The sequence below is a fragment of the Rhipicephalus microplus genome, chromosome 10, assembly GCF_043290135.1.
Source record: "Rhipicephalus microplus isolate Deutch F79 chromosome 10, USDA_Rmic, whole genome shotgun sequence".
In the NCBI taxonomy this organism is placed as follows: Eukaryota; Metazoa; Arthropoda; class Arachnida; order Ixodida; family Ixodidae; genus Rhipicephalus; species Rhipicephalus microplus.
The window spans coordinates 17,404,100-17,427,683 of record NC_134709.1 but is presented as its reverse complement, the minus strand read 5'-3'; the positions used below and the strand labels follow the sequence as shown (position 1 = coordinate 17,427,683).

At 43.2% G+C, this 23,584-nt stretch overlaps 1 protein-coding gene across 5 annotated transcripts in view; it reads right to left on the bottom strand.

Moving 5' to 3' along the window:
- The window catches only part of LOC119181835 (dystrophin), a 42,043-nt gene that overhangs the window by 15,915 nt on the left and 2,544 nt on the right, over positions 1-23,584 (bottom strand). For 4 of the 5 annotated variants that reach the window (XM_075875145.1, XM_037433076.2, XM_075875142.1 and 1 more), the window contains exons 4-14: positions 21,043-21,247; positions 18,602-18,687; positions 18,182-18,261; positions 17,984-18,058; positions 15,159-15,273; positions 9,066-9,120; positions 8,869-8,980; positions 8,180-8,295; positions 7,740-7,812; positions 2,077-2,165; positions 188-332 (exon numbers count right to left, since the gene is read on the bottom strand). In XM_075875145.1, the coding sequence (XP_075731260.1) occupies positions 188-332; positions 2,077-2,165; positions 7,740-7,812; positions 8,180-8,295; positions 8,869-8,980; positions 9,066-9,120; positions 15,159-15,273; positions 17,984-18,058; positions 18,182-18,261; positions 18,602-18,687; positions 21,043-21,247 (1,151 nt within the window). The remainder of the gene's footprint in view (positions 1-187; positions 333-2,076; positions 2,166-7,739; positions 7,813-8,179; positions 8,296-8,868; positions 8,981-9,065; positions 9,121-15,158; positions 15,274-17,983; positions 18,059-18,181; positions 18,262-18,601; positions 18,688-21,042; positions 21,248-23,584) is intronic. The other variant, XM_075875144.1, reaches the window with a different exon arrangement.

Below are 23,584 nucleotides of genomic sequence, written 5' to 3'. Positions count from 1 at the left end.
ACCCGTCATACTTTCACTATCCCATTCCTTTACCCCCCCCCCCCCCCCTCCTAGACTAACAAGCACATTCTTATTGTGAATCCATTGCGCAACTTGACGTGACATTTTCAAAATCATAAGCGAAACCAAATTTGCAAGCTTTACGAACAATTCTTGAGAGTGAGCAGGTAGGTGCCACGCTCCTTACCTGTAAAAGACCGCGCATGCGTTTCAGCTGCACCTCCACCTGCGCCAGGTGCTGGTGCAGGTACCGCTGCCTGAGAGGTGACGAGGGCACTGATGACGGGCTACCCGTGCCGTGTTCTTTGGCAGCTACCTCGCGGGCAAGGTTCCTGTAGGAATTCATGGGGCCAATCAGAATCAAGGGAGAAAGACTAGTCGCTGCACTAGCATCGTTCACGAGAGAACAATTCCCTATCTATTCCTCATCAAAGTCCACACGACACAGAACAGTTTACAATGCAGAATTCAGCTATTGAATTGCAGTCAGGAATAAAACTTTGTACCTGTGCAAATATTCTGGCACTTTGAATGTTTGGACAAATACCACAGCATTTGACTTCACTTCACTACAAATTCAACCTATTTGAAATTTCGAAGTATTGGAAATGAACAAATGAGCATACAAAAATTGAATGTAATCCCCTGTAAACGTGGTTTCGCTGCAGCATAGGAGTGCTATGCTGTGGAAACCCCTTAAACGAAAAGCCCTGCCAGAAGCCCTACTTTAAAGCTAGATGAACATACCCTTGCATCTACTGATCCCTTGCATCTATTGATCACTTTTTTAAGCTTAAAAGCTTTATATGGGCTTACACCCTACAAGTGCAGTAATTGTTGAAGCATACCATATTTTTACCGATTATCACTTGCTATCCTACCTAAATTCAAATTATGCTGCTTTTCAAAGAAGTTCCTTGTGCTTCACTTTAATCCAAAATAAATGTCATACACGCCTGCCTTGTTTCAATTTTAAAAAGATATTGAGCAGAGAAGTTGGGTCATTACAAATAGGCTCATTTTCATTTATATTATGCGATACACACTATTTGGACCTCTGGATTTGAAATTATTCTCCCAAATTTAACTTCATTATGAATTCCCTCTGAACGTAAAATTTACCCCAATCACACATCTCTAAGATTTCGGCTCCTGGCAGACACATATCACTCGATGGTGATGTGATGAAGTGTTTGATGACTGTGCAAATCGGGCGATACAGTTCTCGTTTCTTCAAGCATTCCTCCAGTGTGTGCCAGTTGTGATAGCGATTTCACTGGTGTACGGTGTTACTTTTGACCAGGAATATGTGTTTGCACGTTCGTTTCGAAATATCGGCTATGTCTCATGCGCAGTATGGCGCCTGCTTGAAAGTGAAGGCCATACTGATGCAAGAGTTGGCAAAAGACAAAGACAGGCAAAACACTATGTCGGCTCGAGAAGTGCAGTTTAGCCATGATAACACCCAAGTGTGGGTACTGTGTTTCCGCCACAATTTCTTGCAATATGTTCACGATTATTTATTTATTTATTTATTTCGTTTTTATAGCATGGCTCACAAGCATCACCCAACACATTACAACTGAGTAAAACATTATGTTGTGAATGTAATTAACTTTTTGTAAAGCTTAACGAAACATCTGCAAAATCATGAAATGTGTAAAAATTGCCGAGCCTTACAAAAAGTGGGGCCGGCTCCACTTCGCGATGTCGAAAAAGCAAAGCGCATGCCCCCCCCCTTCCGCTCGGTCATCAGGCTCACCCTCGCCCACATTTGAGTGTCTTTAGTTGGTTCATCCTTTCCACTGAGCCCCACCCTCACCCATCTTAGCACAACGCAGACCTTCCTTTTCAACCGAATCCCACTCTAGCCACGCTGCGAGCCCCCGTGAACAGTGCCAAGCACACAGACAAGGACACCTCCACAAAGAGCAGCTTCAAGATTAAAACATAGATCTGTTCAGTCATAAGCAATGTTTTCATGCTGCCTACAGTTATTGCCAGACAAACTTGATTCCTATAGGATAAATGTCACAAAGTAGCATGCAAGGTGTTTCAAAGGTGTCGGTCGCCCACCTGTTTTCTCGCTCGAGCCGCTCGATGATGCTCTCCAGCTCTTGTTGGTGAAGCGTATCCATACAAGGTGCCATGTGCGCGTTGTTCTGCTGGATGACAATATAAAATTGACAGGAACATTAAAAACGATGCCCGAAAAGACACCAAGTGCAAGGAATGCGCACAACAAAGCGATAGATTTAAGAGCACAAATTCCAATTTTCGGTGGAGCGTCACTGACCCTTGCCTGCATAAAACAGACCGGATAAAGGCATCATGGAATGCTATATTCAGTGACAAGTGACAGCCCAAGATAATATCTCGGCTCTGCCTCCAGAACTAAGCATGCCTCCTCTTCACCTGTCATACTGGCTGGTTTCCACTCTATGGATAAGTACTTTTCCTCCGCTAGTGTAAATACGAGGGATGTTAAAATAGTGAACTTCAGGTTCGAAGCAAATTTGAAGTGAATAGTGATTTAATCAAGTAATTTTGAATCGAACGGTTCGAACACAGTACATCGCAATATGGAAAATGCATGTATAAGATCTTTTTAATATTGAAATAAGGCATGCAAAAATGTCATTATTTTTTGGTTTGAAGTGAAAGCCACTTTAAAGTGAATGCTTGCATGTTAAAGAAAGCGATGCATTAGCAGCACGAGTGTGCATTCTTTATTTTTAGCGGCTCTTCCGCCACTAAATTGAATTTTGATCTATTATCGAGCAAGTGCACCCCCCCCCCCCCCCTCGCCTCTGAATCTTGTCGGATTATACTACACCATAAGGGGGGAGGGGGGAAACCAAGAAGCATGCTGCTTTGGTCTTGAGTAAGCCATAACCTGAACAGTGCTTTGGCCATGCTACCACTAAGAACAGTCAGCCATGAGATGGATGATGATAGCGGTGTGTTGTGGAAAGATTTCCCACAAAACTGCGACGTATGATGCCAGCGCTCGTCGCGAACCTTTGCCAAACACTTGGCTGCCGCCCACAGGAAAAGCGGTAGCCTTTACTAAGCTTATTTGAGGGCGCTGCTTTCTTTGGTGGGTGGGAGTGTAATTATTTTTCATATTTCACATGCTTTATTTAACAGTTACAAAGTAACGAACACACAATTAGTATGCTGCTGAAAATAAGGCAGTTGAATGTCATTTAAACATGCTGATGCTTGCCTCATTGACATTCTGATAATTACATGAGTACTTCTCGAGTTAAAACACAATTATGATGAACTAATAAAACCTCATAAACAAATATTATTAGCGGCCACCCCAGTGTACTGAAAACAATATGTACGAGGTATGCTTCGTGAAACGACATTCCTCTTTTTTAAAATTGCACTGCATGATAGTTGGGGCACTGTATATAAAAGCCACAAGGAAATATAATTCAGAAGAAACATGTCCGAAGCACATGACTGGGGATTTGATCCTGCAACCCCTCGCTCCACAGTGCACCATGTTGGACAACTTTGCTACGCAGCATACATCCTCTAGCACTCTAACGGTGAGCTACTTATACACGCTATTTAATGCTGCCGATACGCAGAGCTCAGAGGTACTTCAACATGAGCATTATCACATGCAAAGGTATAGCAATGCGCATGTTTGGCCTGTACTTGGCCCTACAGCGCGTGGTTGCCCTTGCTCCAGACTAATCGCACAAGGCAGAGCCTTGCGCATCTGATACTGTCACTACAAATTTTTGCATTGAAGTTACAGAGTGCACGAAGGTCACTTCGCTCGCCAAAGCAGTTGCTTTTAGAAAAGGAGTGAGCTGCTAGTCAAAACAGCCAGAGCAGGTGCAACAGTGGAACCCCGATTATACGACTTTCAGGGGACCGCACAAAAACTGTCGTATTATACGGGCATCATATAACTGAAGATATAAGAACACAGACAGTGACACTCGGCCTTGTGCAAAACACAGGTACAGATAAGTTTGGACACCACATTTCATTCCCTTGCGACCGTGTCGACGTTGTAATGCCGATTAGATGGATGACAAAGACAGTGAATGTGGTTGATGCGTGCTCAACCCTTGACCCTTTCAGTTCCACAGTGCTCAAGATACAGACTCTGGTGGATTACTCTCTGCCTGTGAAGTCAAAAGACTACCCATCTGCAATCTCACAGCTTCAATCTTTTCTCAAGGAGGTATGTGTGCTCTCTTTCGTTAGTCTTGTATTCACATATTTCAAGCCTCATTTTAGCAAAGCCTCTTGTGATATGGAGATACCAAGTTTTTTGTGTGTAACCCACACACAAAAATACGAAAGCTTTGGAGCTGAAGTTGTGGTGTGAATGACACGTAAATTTCGGTGGGCAAGGTGGCTTTCTAGCACTGTTTCACAATATTGCTTGAAGAATAGTTTCACAGCAATATGCTGGGGTGTTTTTAAAAAAATTATCTGCTTATCATAGTTGGGGGTGTGGAATTTATTCAGGGGAGGGTTATACGCGAGAAAATCAACATGTTTGTGATACTGAAGCACGTATGTTCTACTATGGGGAACTATTTTGAAGTTTACTTTGTTGTATCAAATGATTTGCGACCTCAGGGTCTGTATCTTGTATTTCCAGGCTCAGTTCACACTTTGCGATTGAATTTTGTGCCTGCATTTTTCCATGTTACAGGAAATGCAGAGAGTCGTGAGCATCGAAAGTCTCATTCTGAGCAATATGCACGTCGATGCGTGGAGCCAGGTAAGACCTTTATGCCTTTATAATGGGAGGATAGCAAGAAGATTGGCTCAAGACAGCAAATGCCAGCATAAGCTTTACCAAAGGTCGGGAGAAAAAAGATAAAAATTTTTGTCACATTTTCTTTGAGTAATGCATCCAATTTCACTTAACATTAATTGTATTCCAAGTTTGCTGCGAGCAAAGATACAATCCAAATTTCTCTGCAATGTGCTTTTGATTTAACTGCTGCATCTAGACAATCTGGTGATGGTATGGCACCATTATTTGATAGATCGTTAGTGATTGATAGAGGGATGTCCATGAAGCAAACATTCTTATGAGGAGACTTCTGTTCCTTACATAGCCATTAAAACATGGGTTTATTTTTAAAACGCTATCTGTTACGATTAGCAGTACGTATATGTATTTGACTGAACCTTGACTCTATGGCTTTGAAGCGTTTCGCGACATTGCAAATAGACCATTTTTGATAATTGCTTGCTCTAGATGAAATAGTTTGCCCAGGCAATGATTACGTGTATATGCTGAAACCTATGCTAACACGGTGATATTTTTGTAAAATTTCAAAAGATGATGTTTAGTAAATTACATCACAGGTACAGACCACCTAATTAAGCCTATGACATGAAAATGCACCTCTCCAGGGAAGGTAGATCAAGTTATTTTTGCAGTACCGTACTTACTCGATTCTACCGCGCCCTCGATTGTAACGCGCACCCAATTTCCACCGCGAAAAAAAAAAAAAAAACATAAGACATCGATTGCAACGCGCACCCATTTTTTTTTGCTGGCCCGCACGATCACACCACTCGAAAAAACGATTCCTTTCGGGATTGTCTTCCATTTAAATATCAGGTACGGGCGAAGCTTGTGCCCATCTGACGTGTAACAGAGCATTGCCGTCACTGTAGTTTTACCGTGGACCGATGTCAGCACGTGAACTTGCTTCGCCCCCTTCTCGACAGTTGTGGTGCCAGGCATGTCGAAGTAAAGAGGCGTCTGATCGGCATTCCAGATTTGCCCAAGCAGGTAGCCGTTGTTGCGCCGCAAGTTTAGGACGAACCTCTGAAAACTGTAAAGCTTTTCATCGTACTTCTCCGCAAAAGTTTTCGCATATGCATGTTCCCCTTCGGAGGGAAGAGCCTTTCCTCTTCATATAGTTAATTAGCCAGCACCTGCTCGCTTTAAACAGGCTCCGCATTAGACTTTTTTCTAAGACTAATTGCATAGCCCGCACTTGGAGCAGTTCTGTCGTCATGGGCCGCTGTGCCACTCGCTCCTCAAGCACATACTCGCGGAGCAGCTCTTCAATTTGCGGAAACCGACCCTGCTGTGGTTCACTGAAGCCTTTGCGTGAAGCTTTGCTGTCGACAATCTTCTGCTTTTGTTTCCGCCGGTCCCGCACGCATGTTTCGAGAAGGACCACGATGCGGCCCGATTTCCGTCCGTTTCTGCACACGCGATGACTTTTCTTTTAAAAGCGCCATCGTGGTGCACTCGAGTTTTTGGAGTCGGCCCTTCCAAGTCGTCGATGCTAATGCACTACTAGATGACGAACTCCTCAGCACACGTACGAAGTACCGCACATGGTAAACACATAGGCAGAAATAGCCGACGCACCATGCCAACGCACGTAGGGGGCGGCCATTTAGGATTTGCGATGGCAATAGATTAACCGTAATTTTTTTGTTCGTACTCGATTTTAACGCGCATGCGATTTATGAACTCGCTTAACCGGAAAAAAGGTGCGCGTTAGATCCGAGTAATTACGGTATTACTTATAAGCAGGTGCGAGTGAATCTTTATTCTCAACCTCAAACGATCGAGTCCAACATGCATCTTTCGCCAAATAAATTGAGTCCGAAAATTGCCTTTGCGCGACAACGAAAACGAAACCCCATTGCCTAGGCCTCCTGTCTGAAGAGACACAGTGTCGTTGCCCTCACATAATGGCGATGAACTACGAGCTTACGAGGTAGCGTAGAATGCATTGTAGAATGCCTTTGTGCTGAACTGAGCTGTGCGCTTTGTAATTTGTTGCCTTGTAAAGTGCAACTAGTGATGTACCGCGGTCACAATGAACGACGTTGACGTTAAGTGAAATTAATTCACACGGTGAAAATAGCTGCACCACGCCCTTTTGTGTGCTCAAGCTTGCGACTGTGAGTGCCACAAACCAAGGCAGACCAGCTGTACGTTGACCAGGAAAAGTTTTCAGGCAGCAAAAACATGCAAATATCAGGATCTCAGAAACAGGCTTTTCAGCAAGCTGAAGCTACTCTGGACGGAGGTTTTCTAAATAACGACCCTGCATACACATGTGATCAAGGCATATGCAGAACTGAATGGACTGCCAGGAGAATAAATTTTCCATTCTAAGAAGACATCCTGTCTTTATGTCTACTTTTTTAATCATCAACCTAGGGAAACGCAAGCTCATGAGAGTAAAGGTGTTTTTTTTAACATTGGACGGAATCGGAAAGTCGTCATAAGATGCGGGATCAACGTAAAACTGCACCATATGACCAAGGTTTTTAATAAATTATTTCTATGGAGATTTTGCCTAGACTAAACCAATCCGTCGTGCCTGTACATTGTTTTTGTGTGTCCCTCTTTGAGATTGAGCAACGTGCATTAAGCTGTTAGCTTGCACTCATCCTGTGTGTGCTTTTTTCGTGCATTCCTTGTGCTTGAGCAGCGAGCCATGTGCTTGAAGCTGCTCGTCATCCCTCGTGCAATATTCCAATTTTTTGCTAACGCATTTACTCCTTCACTCTTGTGATGAAACAGACTTTTTTTTTCTTTTCAGACTTGTCATTTCAACTACTGTCTAAAAAGAAAGGCAAAAATATGAAGCTTCAGTGCTTTAGGTTCACTATTAGAAAGGCAACAAGCAAAAACAAAAAAGAAAGTAAGAAAGAAGAAACGCGAACATTTAATTTAGTAAGTGCTTAGAACAGCAAGGGCAGCAACTCACAGCCATTGTCTTCACGCAGTCCGCTTCATCTGATGGTGGCACTCGATAAGCTTTAGGGCTTTGAGCTGGAGCCCTGAGAAGACAAAGTAACCAATGTTGTATGAGAGCACATAAGGTGGCACTCGATAAGCTTTAGGGCTTTGAGCTGGAGCCCTGAGAAGACAAAGTAACCAATGTTGTATGAGAACACACAACACAGGAACCACTGCTGTCATTATGATAATCAAGAGCATCAGCTCATTTATAGTCCGCTACACTTTTCGTAATAGTGTACACTTTGAATAAAAGTGTCAGATGCGTGCACAGCTTCCCATTCCCTTCTTGTAGTCGACAGCAGAACGGTTTCAATCGGAGAGCAAACACCATTCCGGGTGAAATGGCAAGAATTTCGTGCAGGCCTGCTCCGTTACACAAGGCTCACAAGGAGGAACTGAAATTACTTGGATTCGGGGTTGGCTTGCAGGGGAAGGTAACTGGGCCTGGGCTCACGCTTCCATCGCTGGATCTTGAGGCTGATGGTTTTCAGGACGGCCTTGACTTTTTCCCAAGAAGACGTCTGCGAGCATTACAATGCAGCTGCTAAGCTGTTCAGACAATACACAATATGCCCAGATTTACTGCAATACCATCAATTACCAAGTTCAAGATTTCATTTAGAATGCAACAAATGTAAACTGAACATATAGCCTTTTAAAGCTTGCTAATGTATTACTTACATGGAAAGTGGATTTCATACACCTTGGCGGAACATATACAACCTAAAGAATTAAGCAACTATCCGGACATAAGCATATAAAATATCCCGAATTAAATTGCAAGACAGACAAATGAGCCTTACAAACCAACAATAAATAAGCAATCAAGAAAAATGATTACGCTACTGAGCAACATTGTCACAGTTTTAGTAAATAGCAAACGCAATACAAGCAAGAAGTAGATAAGGCAGAGGTCTCAAGTGTATTGAATTCAAAAGGGCTCAAGAGTTGTCTCACTGGATACTATACAAGCATAACACAAAATATATATTTTTTTTTGCACGAGTGCTATGGCACCTTGTGGAGGTCAGGCAGGCAACGGTGCCTTACATGTGCCAGAATACCGTACGTGGCCTAACTTTAGCCAGGCTTACCTGTTGGCAGTGCTCTTGCATCCGGTGCTTGATGGAATGGTTCTTACTGACATTGCCGTGCAAAAAGCAGCTTTGGCACAAGTCGTAGTTGAGGCACTGAAGGCACTGGTACCTGTCAACAGGGCAGGACGTATGACTACTTCTCTCTCGCTAACGATGCCTTTTGCAAATCAGCACTGATCAAAAGAGTAGCTCACCTCAGACCGACGATGGGGTACGCTTTGCACGCTCCACATTTCATTGGGTGTGCAACTGCAACAGAGACAAAAGTATTTCATGACAGCAATGTTGGTGGTAGAACAGGAGGAATGCAACAGGCAATTTGTTCCCAAAGATGCACTCCTGCAAGTCACAGTGTTGAATAAAACAGGTCACTGACCAATGTCAAACAAAACAATGACGTTTCGGGACCTGTACGGATCCCTTGTTCACAATGGAATGACGGCTGAGCAACAGGTTCTTATGTAACGTTGAGCGCATGACGCAAAGTCCGGGAGTACACGTGGCCAGATGATCTATTGATTGTGTTACTTGTCGTCTGAATGATTAGTGATTCGAGGTTCAGTCTGGTTGTAAAATTCTTCTCCGTGGCCATGATGCGTGCGTTGTCCCAGCTTATCTCGTGGCCCGTCTTCTCGGCATGCTCTGCGAGTGCATTTGTCACTGTGTGGCCCTTGGCGACGTCATTCTTGTGTTGCATCAGACGTCTGCAGTAATTTCCACTCGTGCCAATGAACACTGATTCGCAATCGGCGCATGGTATCTTGTAGACCACACCAGGAAAGTGTTGCCGAGGGAGAGGATCCTTCACATTTAGCAACTCAGCCTTAAGCTTGCTTGCTGGAACATGCGCGATCTGTACACCACGTTTTCTGAATAGACGGGCTAGGGCTTCGCTTACATTTCGAATATAAGGAATCGATGCACGCTTTTGCGTAGACGATGTGTTATGCATGGCTTGACTAGTTGACTGCAGTTTATGCATGACGGATTTAGTTGTTTTCCTAATAAAAATTTTGGGGTATCCATTCCTGATCAGGTCATCTTCAATGGTCCGGAGCTCTTCCTGCAGGCTTCCTTCATCGGAACAAGTGCAAATCGCTCGTTGAACTAAAGACCGAATCACTGAGCGTTTGTGGGCTACCGGGTGGACTGACTCATAGTCGAGGCATCTACCAGAGTGTGTTGGCTTTCGGTACACAGCGAAGGCGAGGCCTGTGGGAGTACGTTTTACAACTGCATCCAAGAAAGGGAGGCAACCGTCTTTTTCTTCTTCCACAGTAAACTTGATGGAAGTCTTGACGCCATTTAGGCAGTCAAGGAAAGCTTGGACGTCTTTCTTCTTTATCACGCAGAAGCAGTCGTCGACGTATCTCAGAAAAACCTTGGGTCTCGGCTGAAATGTTCCCAATGCTTTCTGCTCAATTGCTTCCATTGTGATATTCGCAGTTGTGACCGAAATCGACACTCCCATTGCGGTACCGAAAACTTGCCTGTAGAATTCACCCTTGTACGAGAAGTAAGTGTTGGATAGGCAAAACCGTAACAAGGTGCACAGCTCGGTGACGTCGAACGGTGTGCGATCGGCCAATGTCGTGTCCTTGTGAAGCAATTGTCTGGAAGTGTCTACAGCAAGGTCGACGGGAACACTTGTGAAGAGGGAGCAGACATCAAATGAAACCAGTATTTCGTCGACATCCACAGTGATACTCTTCATTTTGCTTATGAAGTCATTGGTGTTCCGGAGGTTAGCTTCAGTCTTGCCTGCAAGGGGAGCCAGGATGCTGTGATGATACTTTGAGAGGCTGTACAGGGGTGACCTAGTGAAATCTACTATTGATCTTAGAGGCGTTCCGCTTTTGTGAATCTTCGGTAAACCGTATATTGCTGGAGGAGAACCATTGGTGCACAGCAGCTGGAAGTATAACCTTTTTGCTGATGCAGGAAGCGTCTGAAAAATACTAGAGAGCGTCTTTTGCAGGCCAGTTTGGACTTTCGAGGCAGGATCCTTGTTAATCTTGGCGTACGTTGTACAGTCCTCCACTATCTCCGTCATCTTCGACTCATACGTCGACCGGTCAAGCACAACCGTCACGTTGCCTTTGTCCGCAGGAAGTACGGCAATCTTCTTGTTTTTGTGCAATGCCTTAATCACTTTTTCCTCGTCTTCCGAGAGGACTTGCTCGCAGCCAGACTTGTGAATCCTCGATAGTATACCTACTGCTCTCGTACGGACTTCGTCTCGTTCACTTTCTTCAAGTAGACCAATAGCGTTTTCGACAGCACACACGACCTTGCGTGTGTCCGGCTGCTTTGCTTGGTTGAAGTTGAGACCACGGCTCAAAACTTGGCATTCCGTAGGAGTTAGCTCGTATGACGACAAGTTCCTGACCTCGAACATTGGTCCTCTGGTTTTCCTGCCTTCTTTTAGCAAAGCACTCAGTTTGCGCTCTTGTGACGTTTCCTGCTTTTTTGTTCGTCGCCGCGATGCTTGGTTCGCAACGAGATGTATTTCAGGGAGTAATTCAGGCATGATGAATTCCAGCTGGCGTGTTGTGAAGAAAATGTCAGTCTCAAGGCGCTTCACAGTCTGCTTGCAGTCTTCTATCCGTGCTTGAAGAAGCTGCCGTTCAGCTTTCGAAATGACTTGATGACCGAATGCCAATTTCACGGGGTGCTTTAACTGCAAAGATTTTGGGATGAGTTGCTTGGACTTACAGGTTACGTTGAAACGCAGGTGCGTCTTGAAGACTGCCAGTCGTGTAGATGCACTCAAGAACTGACGAATCCTGGTGATAGCCGATTGTCCATACTTGTGGCGGATGCTCACGTAGTCGAGAGTTCGACGGAATGCCGTCTGGTCAGGTAAAGGCATTGTTGAATAAAACAGGTCACTGACCAATGTCAAACAAAACAATGACGTTTCGGGACCCGTACGGATCCCTTGTTCACAATGGAATGACGGCTGAGCAACAGGTTCTTATGTAACGTTGAGCGCATGACGCAAAGTCCGGGAGTACACGTGGTTTAGTGTGCCAGATGATCTATTGATTGTGTTACTTGTCGTTTGAATGATTAGTGATTCGAGGTTCAGTCTGGTTGTAAAGCAAGTCACAGCTATCCTCTAATCAACATTTTTCAACTGAAACCTATTTTTGCCCATTTCAAGAATAGAACAGATGTACTATTCCTTTAGATGTTAAATTGAGGGGATAATAACAATAACAAAAGAAAGTGCAGTTTTGTATTAGGCTGAAAACTGTATCTCTATAATATTATAAGGCTATTGAGAGGAGGCTTTACGAGCAAGACAAGGGTTGCAAAATCTAATTGCGCCCGATTGTTATCATTACTTGTATTTTTTACTGCTGAAGATGGGCTACATTGTATCAAGAAAGGTCCGAATACAGTACTACCACAGTGGCTAACTATGAGAGAACAGATTTGAACTCATGATGCAATGTTTCAAGTATGGGTGCAAAATATAAAAAAAAGGTCATCAGATACTTTGGCGATACAATAGATCCGCGATAATTCAAACTATGATAATTTATACTTTCAGTTATTTCTTACAAAATTCAATATTTTGGTTAACTCTAACAAAATTCAATTTTTTGGGTGGCCCTCTATTCTTTCAATGTATTTAAAAGCCTCTTAATTCATACTCCATAATTCAGTTAATTCATACATTTTGTGGTTCCATACCAGAAAATATCTGCTGTTTCCCCATTACTATTTAAAAGTTTGGGTGCTTATATAATCCTAAATGTCTAAAAATAAAATGAAAAATAGGTGTCTCAAACCCTCAAGGAAAAAGGATTTGCCAGTATAGAAATGTTTATAACGAAGCGCACATGGCAAACCGTGATCCTTCTCAACAGGCATACAGAGCCTTGTGCTGAAGGCACATATATCAAATAAGCAGTTAGCAACTCACCATTTTTTTTTAAAGTCTGATCAGCAGTAAATGGCTGATAAACTTGTAGACCTCACATTTCTGCTCTATGTTCACTGCGTGTACTTAAAACTCAAAAATGCGTAATAATTTTTTAATCAGACAAAATCAATGCCTAATAATAATGTGTGGCATCACCTCACCAGCAGTCACATATCTGAGAACTTCTGATGTCAAACTTCCTGACAATTCAAACAAAATTCCGAGGTCCCTTCAAGCTTGAATTAATGAGAGTCGACAGTAACTAATATTCGATAAAATTAATGAAACTAGACCTTGAAGAAAAGCTTGCACGTCAAACTTTCTGACAATTCAAACAAAATTCCGAGGTCCCTTCAAGCTTGAATTAATGAGAGTCGACAGTAACTAATATTCGATAAAATTAATGAAACTAGACCTTGAAGAAAAGCTTGCACTAAGCCACGCAAGGCTCGAAACAGCGACACTGGACGATTCTCAAGACTAATCTGGGTGCTTCTAAGTTGTTTCTAGGCCTTATATAGCTAGGAGATGCAGGTTATAGGTTGCCTCTATGTCAATGCTAGGCTGCTAAGCTGTTTCTCAGCGTAGTGAAGTTCCAGTTAAATTAGATAGTCACAAGAACATTACAATGTTTGACCCCATATTCAGAAATGCTCCTTGACTTGAACTTGACTTAAAACTGCCTTCAATGCAGCGTGCTTGAAAGGTGTTTGTGCGTTTGTGCTGCCATGGCACTGCATAGACACAGCGCATACGAAACGCGTTTGGGCCGCATTGAAGTCGGCGGGAAGCCAAGTTCAAGTCAAGCAGTGTTTCCGAATACGGGGGTAAATTCCAGGGACTTGTGCTGAAACTAAGCATTTGCACTTCTTGCAGAACTACGAGACCGTCGTCGTTGGTGCAGGCCTTCTATTCTTCGGGGCTTTCTCACAGCCACCGTTGCCTTTCCTATTCCCTGGCATTGTCTCGTACGTGCTCAAGGTCTTCGACTAGGTGTAACATAGCAGCTATTTGTTGGGCCAATTGCTGCCTTCTTCATATTTAGCGGGCCTGCGGTGAGTAGTGCGATGTACCCAATTTCCATGGTACATACTCATTTACGATGATAATTTCCTGGTAGGCTGCACAGTGGCACGTACCGTATTTACTCGATTCTACCGCGCCCTCGATTGTAACGCGCACCCGATTTCCACCGCGAAAAAAAAAAAAAAAAAACGTAAGACATCGATTGCAACGCGCACCCATTTTTTTTTGCTGGCCCGCACGATCACACCACTCGAAAAAACGATTCCTTTCGGGATTGTATTCCATTTAAATTTGAGGTACGGGCGAAGCTTGTGCCCATCTGACGTGTAACAGAGCATTGCCGTCACTGTAGTTCTACCGTGGACCGATGTCAGCACGCGAACTTGCTTTGCCCCCTTCTTCTCGACAGTTGTGGTGCCAGGCATGTCGAAGTAAAGAGGCGTCTGATCGGCATTCCAGATTTGCCCAAGCAGGTAGCCGTTGTTGGGCCGCAAGTTTAGGACGAACCTCTGAAAACTGTAAAGCTTTTCATCGTACTTCTCCGCAAAAGTTTTCGCATATGCATGTTCCCCTTCGAAGGGAAGAGCCTTTCCTCTTCATATAGTTAATTAGCCAGCACCTGCTCGCTTTAAACAGGCTCCGCATTAGACTTTTTTCTAAGACTAATTGCATAGCCCGCACTTGGAGCAGTTCTGTCGTCATGGGCCGCTGTGCCACTCGCTCCTCAAGCACATACTCGCAGAGCAGCTCTTCAATTTGCGGAAACCGACCCTGCTGTGGTTCACTGAAGCCTTTGCGTGAAGCTTTGCTGTCGACAATCTTCTGCTTTTGTTTCCGCCGGTCCCGCACGCACGTTTCGAGAAGGACCACGATGCGGCCCGATTTCCGTCCGTTTCTGCACACGCGATGACTTTTCTTTTAAAAGCGGCATCGTGGTGCACTCGAGTTTTTGGAGTCGGCCCTTCCAAGTCGTCGATGCTAATGCACTACTAGATGACGAACTCCTCAGCACACGTACGAAGTGCCGCACATGGTAAACACATAGGCAGAAATAGCCGACGCACCATGCCGACGCACGTAGGGGGCGGCCATTTTGGATTTGCGATGGCAATAGATTGACAGTAATTTTTTTGTTCGTACTCGATTCTAACGCGCATGCGATTTATGAACTCGCTTAACCGGAAAAAAGGTGCGCGTTAGATTCGAGTAATTACGGTACTCGTTAAGAAACCGCAATCGAGCCCACCCAACAAATTGGCAAGGCCAGACGAAAGAAACTCAAGTTCAGAGACTTGAGCGACAAGAGAACAATCACTCAGTGCTTTACCATTTTCAGTTGACCTCATCCGGTAGAATGTCGAGATCCAAACGAGGTTCTGCGGTTCCCTGAGCAGCCAATTGAGGAACATGTCATCTGGAACAGCAGGCAGCGCTGGTGCGAGCTGGAAAATCCACCATAAAGATAAAAGGGCAGCTGCATTCTGTACAGCGACACAACATGCGTTTGTTCTTTCGATAGCAGGACAACTGCCAACTACACTCGAACTACAATATAATGTACCTGGATATAACAAAATATTGGTTACAACAAAGTAAAATAAAAATATTCTGGTAATAGATATAGTGTTAAGAATAAACCTTTATAACAAATTTTCAGATGTAACGAACTTATTTTCATGTAAAATGTGCAACTCCATTATAGTGAGGTTTTAGTAAACACGATATTTACGCCACTTACCCAGCACGAGACCTGCAACTTTTTACAACCAATGTCTCGCAATCAATGAAAACGCAACACTGCGACCACTACATAGCACATATCCTTTCCTTATACCAAGCTACAAACAGCAACGCAGACACTCTGCAAGGCATGTTTCGCAGAGCAGCAGAGTGTTGACTTACTAGTGAGGCCAAAAGAGAGTTATCAAAGCTCACAAAGTTGAGCCTTTCGCTTCTTTAGGACAAAATATTCATCGTTAACATTATATTCGCACAAACGGGGTCAAAGTTTATGCCATTACGAATAGCTGTTGCAGGAACTTCTCAAGTGCCAACTCCCTGCTTCCCTTCTTGCGTCTTTTTGCACTTTTACAATATGAAATAATTGTTGGGATTTTACGTGCCAAAACCGCGATTTGTTTATGAGAAACGCAATTTTTGAAAGCTCCGGAAATCGTGACATTCTGGTGTTCCTTAAAAGGGCCCTGAAATACTTTTTCAATTAACCATGGAATGAATTTGCTAAAGAGAGCTAACTGCCTCACGAATGCAACGCCACAAAAATTTTAACAATCTATCCAGTAGGTTAGATTTGTCACACGCTGCAATCGCATTCTGTTTTCACTTGTCTCGACAAAAGCGCTGGAGCCTGGAAGCTAAAGCAAGGGAGTGGGGGAATGGCATTGGCAAACAAATTACGTCATGCATGCCTAGTGACCTTGAGCACTTTTTTTCTTTCTTCAAATATGTGGCTTTTTCAGTGTGATCGCACGCACACGTGTGGGCTAGTCGCGGCCTTCCACGGCGATCCCTGTAACGACCGAAAGCGCCATGTTCAAATCAGCCAAAGGCCTTTTACGAGTGATTTTTTAGTTTCTGTCATTTGTCGAGGGAAGAAAAAGCAATTTTTAGCTGACCAATAATTTCGCAGGTATAATAAGGGTTACCCTGCTCCCGTAATTTGTAAGCCAATGTTTCCTGTATGATCGACATAACTACGAAAATTATTTGGTTCAATTGTCCAGTACATTACGATAGCAATCGATTCTTCATCTTATAGGCGGAACTTCGACTTGTTTCTTTGTTGTGCATTTGCAAAAATAAGCTCCACTTAAAAAATTTCTTTTTTCAGATTTGACAATTTTGTGGCCTTTCCTTACACTTGTTTTTCTTTAATGGAGCATAGAAAGCTAAACCGAGGAAACTTCTGAACAAAGAGCGACGTGCCCCAAAAATATTACTGACCCTTTCATCTTATCTCACGAGTGGCCCAGGCCATCTGTCAGGCCAAAGAGGTCGAGGGCGGCATTTTGCGCTACATCGGCGCAACGCATATAAACACCTAATCTTATCAGAAGCAAAAAGCTCGCGCTTGCTCTCTTCAAGAGTGGCTGCTGCTTTCCTTTCTCGGAAGCCCTTCCCAATCTGCCCTATTCAGTTTCGCGTTGCACGAAGTCACACTTTGCTTACATGAATTTCCAGATGAAGAAAAAAAAAGCCCCCCCCTCCCCCCCCCCCCCACCCTTGATCATTTCACGCAGGATGTTGACGTGTAGCAACGACTTGATTCAAAAACTATTTGCATGAGTACAACTGAATGCTTGTGCACGAGTCTCGCCAAATATAATCTCAGTGGATCATTCTACTTCACGACACAGCTTCACTTCCCAACAAAAACTTGCCAGCATTTTGTGCTAGGTCGTGAATTTTCTCAATACTGTATCCAAAAATGATAAGTGCATACCACAAGGTTTTAAACATTTCTAGGATTATTACGTGCCATGCTTTCTTGCTTGTTCAAGTTCAACGAAAGACAGGCTCCTAAACAGAACATTATTAGTATTTTAATCTAATAAGAATCTTGATAGCAATATATAGCTCGTTAGCATTGCAACATCTGTGGTTACATATACACGAAGATGCGGGCATTCTACTTCCAACTAACAAAAACCTGTTCTTGCTTTTTTCTTGTCATGAGCCAGGTACAGGACCCGTGAGATTAAGGACCACTATTACATTAAGTGACAATATACAGTGGACTCCTTTTAAAATGAAACCTGAAGGGACCAGGAAAACGTGTTTCCTTCAAGAGGAGTTTCATTTACTGAAAGGTAAACAGGGGTATAATATTCAAGTACGAAAACAAACATATTAGGAGCAGTTGTTTCATTTAAGCAGTGATTCCATTTAAGACAGTATCGTTTAATAGGCGTCTACTGTACTTCAATCTATTTGAGTCACCAACGTTAGGCCATGTGGAGCGCAGCCATCATTTGGACACTTTTCTGTACAGACATCTGTCCCAGGCCTAAAAAGCACTGAGACATGAGCGAAGGCTTCATTGTTTTTAGGCAGAATTCAAGGACTTCGATCCAGCTTGCGGCTTAATCGAGGTCCTTGAATTCAGCCTGAAAACAATTTTTCGACACATACCTTTCGACAGCTCTCAACAGCAGCAGGAACAAAGTGAGCGCCAAATGAAAGCTTTTCACCGAGGAACTCGGGAATCTGCCAGCAAAATAAAAAAAAAAAAGAACATCAAGAAAAGTGCACAGCTGTAGCGAAAGCTATTAACAAAGTATCAATAGACAACGAAAACATTTGACACCTAACGTTATTGAGGACCCGTACCTTTGAGATGTTGTGCAAGAAGTTCTCCAACTCTTCGTAGGAAATGCGATGAGTGCCGTCTTGCAACTCGTTACAAATATCTAAAGGAATGAACATAGTACACGTCTATGAACACAACGAAAGGTAAACTGTGAGATCCGTATTTACGAACCAACCTTACCCTAATCTCGTGTTTTCCTTAACAGTTTTGTGCCTTTAGTGCATCTGATAAGCCAAGTAGGCCGGTATTTACCATTTTTGTGCTCTTGTAACGCACTTAGAATGTTCAGAAACTTGAGTGAAACATGAGACAAGGGTAAGGCAGGTTTGTGAATATGGACCTAAAGTCCAAAATTAGACCTTTACTCTCTGAATGGATGGCTATTTTCACATTGGTTACGTTAGGTAAGATTAGGTTGAAGAAGGTAGATGTGAGCTCACACTTCAGCTTGTCCAGCAGTCGGCCAGCGCAGAAGACAAATAGGGCTATCTTCATCTGCAAAACTTGGATTGTCCCTTTGCGCTTGCTGTGGAAAGACAAAGGGCAATAAGGGGAGTAGGAACGGAAGATCTATCATAGACGTTGATCTAGAAAGACAGTGGCTTGTGGTTACGAAAAACATATTTCTGCAACTGATACAAGGCAGCATGGTGCAGTGTGATGGGAAGGAGGTTGAAAGGGAGTGAAAAAGGGAAAGGACAGATCCTCTTCTAAAGATAGCCAAACTTCATTGGTTTGTTTTATACTTGTATTTTGCCCCCCAGTTCATCTCTCAGAAAATGGAACTGCTGTTAATTGGAACTCATTTTCCTGGTACCTCCAGGTTCCGTTTAAAGAGTCTACTGCCTACGAGTCTACTATTCATTATGACAAACTAAATACGAACTTTGATCAGTAATGCTTCATATCAGTGAAATTATCCCTTCAGCTGCCGTGACATCGGCTGTTACAAAGAAATACTTGGTTCACGTGAAGCTTGAAACTCAAAAAGTAGCATAAAAAGCGAACCAAGTATTGAAAAAAAATGTTTATTGAATGCTTAAAAGACTGGTCATCCTGAAAGGCATCTGATTCTTGACAGGCGTATGCAGAAACGAGTCGTGTTGACAGGTGTTTTTGACTGAATTGCTTCAATGATGTGGCATTCCGGCCGAAGATGTCCATGCATAAAGAGTTTGAGTACAATGGGTGCTGCATCTGATGGGAATTATGATGCAAACGAAACGTCACTGCAAACAACAATAAAATATTTTGGCCATAGCACTGGTCTAGCTAGCACAATGGTGCATTTACAGCTCCATTCAGTGTTTGTAGTATTGGAGGTGGGGGTGGGTTGGGAGGGCGGTCATGCTTCCCACTTGCCTCTCCATTGAGAGCTGCTCTTTATTCATTGGACGCTACCTGACTGCAACGAGTTTTCTTTCCCAACAATCCTTTGATTGTAGCTAAAGTTTTTTTTTTTTTCGTTGCTTGCTGTTCGCCCCTTGTGTTACATACGAATGAGCAGTGGTACTGAAAGAATCAAACTTGAAAATTCATTTTTCTTTGTTAGATGCCACATTAACAAGAACTAACCGGCAATGATGCCAAGGAAAGTACAGGAGATGTCATTAGTAATAATTGGAATGAAAATGTGCAGGAACAAAAGTGGATGAAAAGATGACTTACCGCTGGCAGAGACCGAACCTGCGACCTTTCAATAACACATGCTGAATACATCTCCCATATTTTCTTTGGCATCACTGCCTTTTAGTTTTCATTAATATTATGTTGAACAGTAGCATTGTCGCTTTAAAGCAGATACAAACCAAATACCGCAGTTTCGAGCTTTACATTAAAAAACCTGTGCATTTACATTCATAATCAATCTATAGATGGGCCAACTTAAGTCAAAATTTGTTTCTTGCCATTTTCATTGTGGCAGTACAATGCGCCCTTCACCTTACCACTCCACTTGTGACAGAGTAATGACTTAGCATGCTCAGTATGACACTTGCTTCGAAAGACGACAAACTGGGAAACTAGGTTGCAGCACAGCAACTGAACTGAAACAAGATGAATCGCGGATGACAACATAACTGAAAGCTATTTTTTAAAATACTTGGTTGTTCGAAAGGGCCCCTCGGACCTTGCTGCTGTGGTCTCCCAAAATAAAGTGGCCTAAGGTCGTTGAGAACTAATGAAATGAGCTTGACGACACATGAGGTAATTCCATTCTCAAGAGACGGCACCCGCGAAGGCACGTAGTCTTCCTTTCACAACACTCAGCCCGTCTAACTTGGCACTGACTTTTCAAAGTATGATGCTACACAGTGCTCTTGGCACAGTGCAAAAGTCGCAGGCTTGGCCCGAACCCAGAAACGCTGTAGCAAATGTCTTTGGTGCCAAGTCATGCGAAACTTTGCAAAACCGAAACTATCTCCCCAGGTGACAGCAAGACATACAACCCAAAGAAATATGACAGAAATGAGCGAACGTGTTTCTGGAATGAATGCAATTCATAGAAAAAGTGGTCCTGTTTTTCTCGGTAGTTATCTTGAGTTACATTCATAGTAAAACTTTTTGTTTATATATTTTGCGCAACTGGAAGGATATCATCAAAGTTACAAACGTGGTCATGTTACGTTCGAATAACTGAAGTGGACACATTTGGTTGCAACATAATTGCACTGGAAAGATGTCCAATTGAAGTACAATTCTGGAAAAGATGGGGAACAAAACACTGAAGGACTGAACACAGGACAACAGCCTCTCAGACATATACGAACACACCATGTTAAGACCATATTCAGCAGATGCTACATCAGCAGCAACGAACACTGAACCGCCTCCTAGCACAAGAACTTAAAAACCTGCAGGGCTATGGAGGAAAGCAACTCACGCGTCGAAAAGGTTCTGGAGCAGATTGAGGGCTAGCGATGCGAGCAGAGGCACTTTCTGTTGATGCACGCCTGGAGCTCGCTTGTAGAGGTCCTCTAGGATGGCCTCAACTTGCGCACAGCCCAGGAGCAATTCATGCTGGGACGCCCCTTCCAGACCATGCGCCCCAAACACACTGCCCAGCATCGACACATGTACATTGCTGACTGCAAGAAAACAAAAAGAATACTGTTATGCTCTCACAATTCGATATTTTTTTCGTTGAAACCAGGGGCGGTGTGCGGATTTTCTCATGGGGAGGGCACCCACGACAAGCGAGTTTGTCCAGTGGGGCATATAAATAAGTAATCATGCATTTTCTTACTATGTTTGCTCTTGGGGGGCATAGGGGGGGACAGACGAAAATTGCGAGATGGCTCCAGCCCTCCTCCCCCTCCCTTGTACTGCCTGCTAACGCAGTCCCTGGTTTCAACACTTGTGCTGTGGGCATTTCCAGTGCTGGAAGTGACTATACACTTTGTAGCATGTTTCGCATCAAGAAAAGTACCACTACAGAACAATTATAAATGTTTCCGTAGAGGGAAAAATGTAAGTTCATGTGTTTTAGAGGCAGATGCTAAGATTGCATGACACCAATCGGAGTTCAAAGCGTTGCCTAAGCATCTCGTAAATATTATTATTTATTATGAAATATATTTCACAGACAGTAATTAATGTAAGTAGCAATTTGCAAACAATTAAAACCATTGTTGGTTATAAGAAATGTGGTGTGAAATAAGCCGTATATTTAAAATACCAGGATTTATGGGAGAAATAAAACAGGTAAAACCGAGTGCCATGTTTTAAGAGTAACCATAGTATCATAGAATCGTTGCAAAATAATTGATTTGTGGGGTTTAACGTCCCAAAACCACCATATGATTATGAGAGACCCCGTAGTGGAGGGCTCCGGAAATTTCGACCACCTGGGGTTCTTTAACGTGCACCCAAATCTGGCCACACGGGCCTACAACATTTCCGCCTCCATCGGAAATGCAGCCGTTGCAGCCAGGATAATCGTTGCAAAATAACCAGTAGATAATCGGTGAGATGATGATGAATAGGTATGAGATGAAAGCAATCCTGCTAATTTTCAATCTGCATTTCTAGCTGGAAAAAACAAATAATAATGCCGCACACTAGTAGAACACCGGGATGATAGTATGCAGATTCTTCTTTTGGTTTCTTTAGAGCTTATGAGTTGGTCAAACAGTAAAAGTTTGTCATTCTGATTCTCTCAGAGGCACTTCAGAACAGGTTTCGAGCTATTACTAATAGAAATCACGCTTTGGAGCAGCATTGTTATTTTCAAGCAGCTTGGGGCCATTGGCATCGCACTTCCATCCCTGCGTTTCAGAGTATTTTTTTGTTATGTTGCGCACAGTTTTGCAGAGCAAGCTTCAAACAATGCAGCAATAGACCTCCTGCAAAGTTCGCAATGACAGCAAACACGAATAACACAGATGAAGTGCTTTGGGTAGTTCTTGGTTGTTTTCATCGTGAACTTTGCAGACATGCCAACTAAATAATTGATTAATTGATATGTGGGGTACAATGTCCCAAAACCACCACATGATCATGAGACGCCGTAGTGGAGGGCTCCGGAAGTTTCAGTCACCTGCAGTTCATTAACATGCGCCCTAATCTGACCACTTGGGCCTATTGTATTTGCCCCTCCATTGAAAATGCAGCCGCCACAGCCGTGATTCGATCCCGCAACCTGTGGGTCAGCAGCCAAGTACTTCAGCCCCTAGACCACCGCGGCGGGGCCAATGCCAATCTCATACACGACGTTCAAACTAGTCCGAACAAGATCTGTTCTCTTGCAAGCACCTCAAAATGATTTCGCAATGAATCAAGCTTTCTAAAAACCTATGTAAAAGCTTTTCTGCACAAAGAACTGTGTGATAATAGAACCATGCGATCACATTTTCATTCTTCTAATTCTCACAGTTACAATATTAAGAGGGGCTTGAAAAATGTTTATTCGCACAAAAGCATCTTTCCACAATAAAATATATCTGTCACTTCTCAAGTTTCTCCTTTGTAAATGTTTATCATAAATGAAGAGACAAACAAGCTCATGCTTCAGATAATGATGCAGCAAAAAGCAGATGGATTTCCCAAGAGCACTAAATTGCAGCTCTCATGACACTTTTACTGACACACGCGCACAAGGGTACTTAGTGCCTACATCAAAAATGAGCGAGGTTCAGTAAATAAATCCCTAAAGGACATCTGCGGTGCCCCAATTTCGAGCTGCCATTCTCAGTGATGACTTTCCAGTACGTTAGCCCTGTAATTCTTAAACGGTTTCACATCAAGGGCAACTACAACATCTTGTTCCTTTTTATTTCTAGCCATGGAGGGAACGTTTGTACAAGATGAAAGACCCAATAAAGTGAGCCTCTACTTGTAATTAACAACATCGGGGGCTTTACATTGCAAAACCATTTTTCGGCCATCTGGTGTTTTCTTTTTGACCATCTGGTCATTTCTAACGT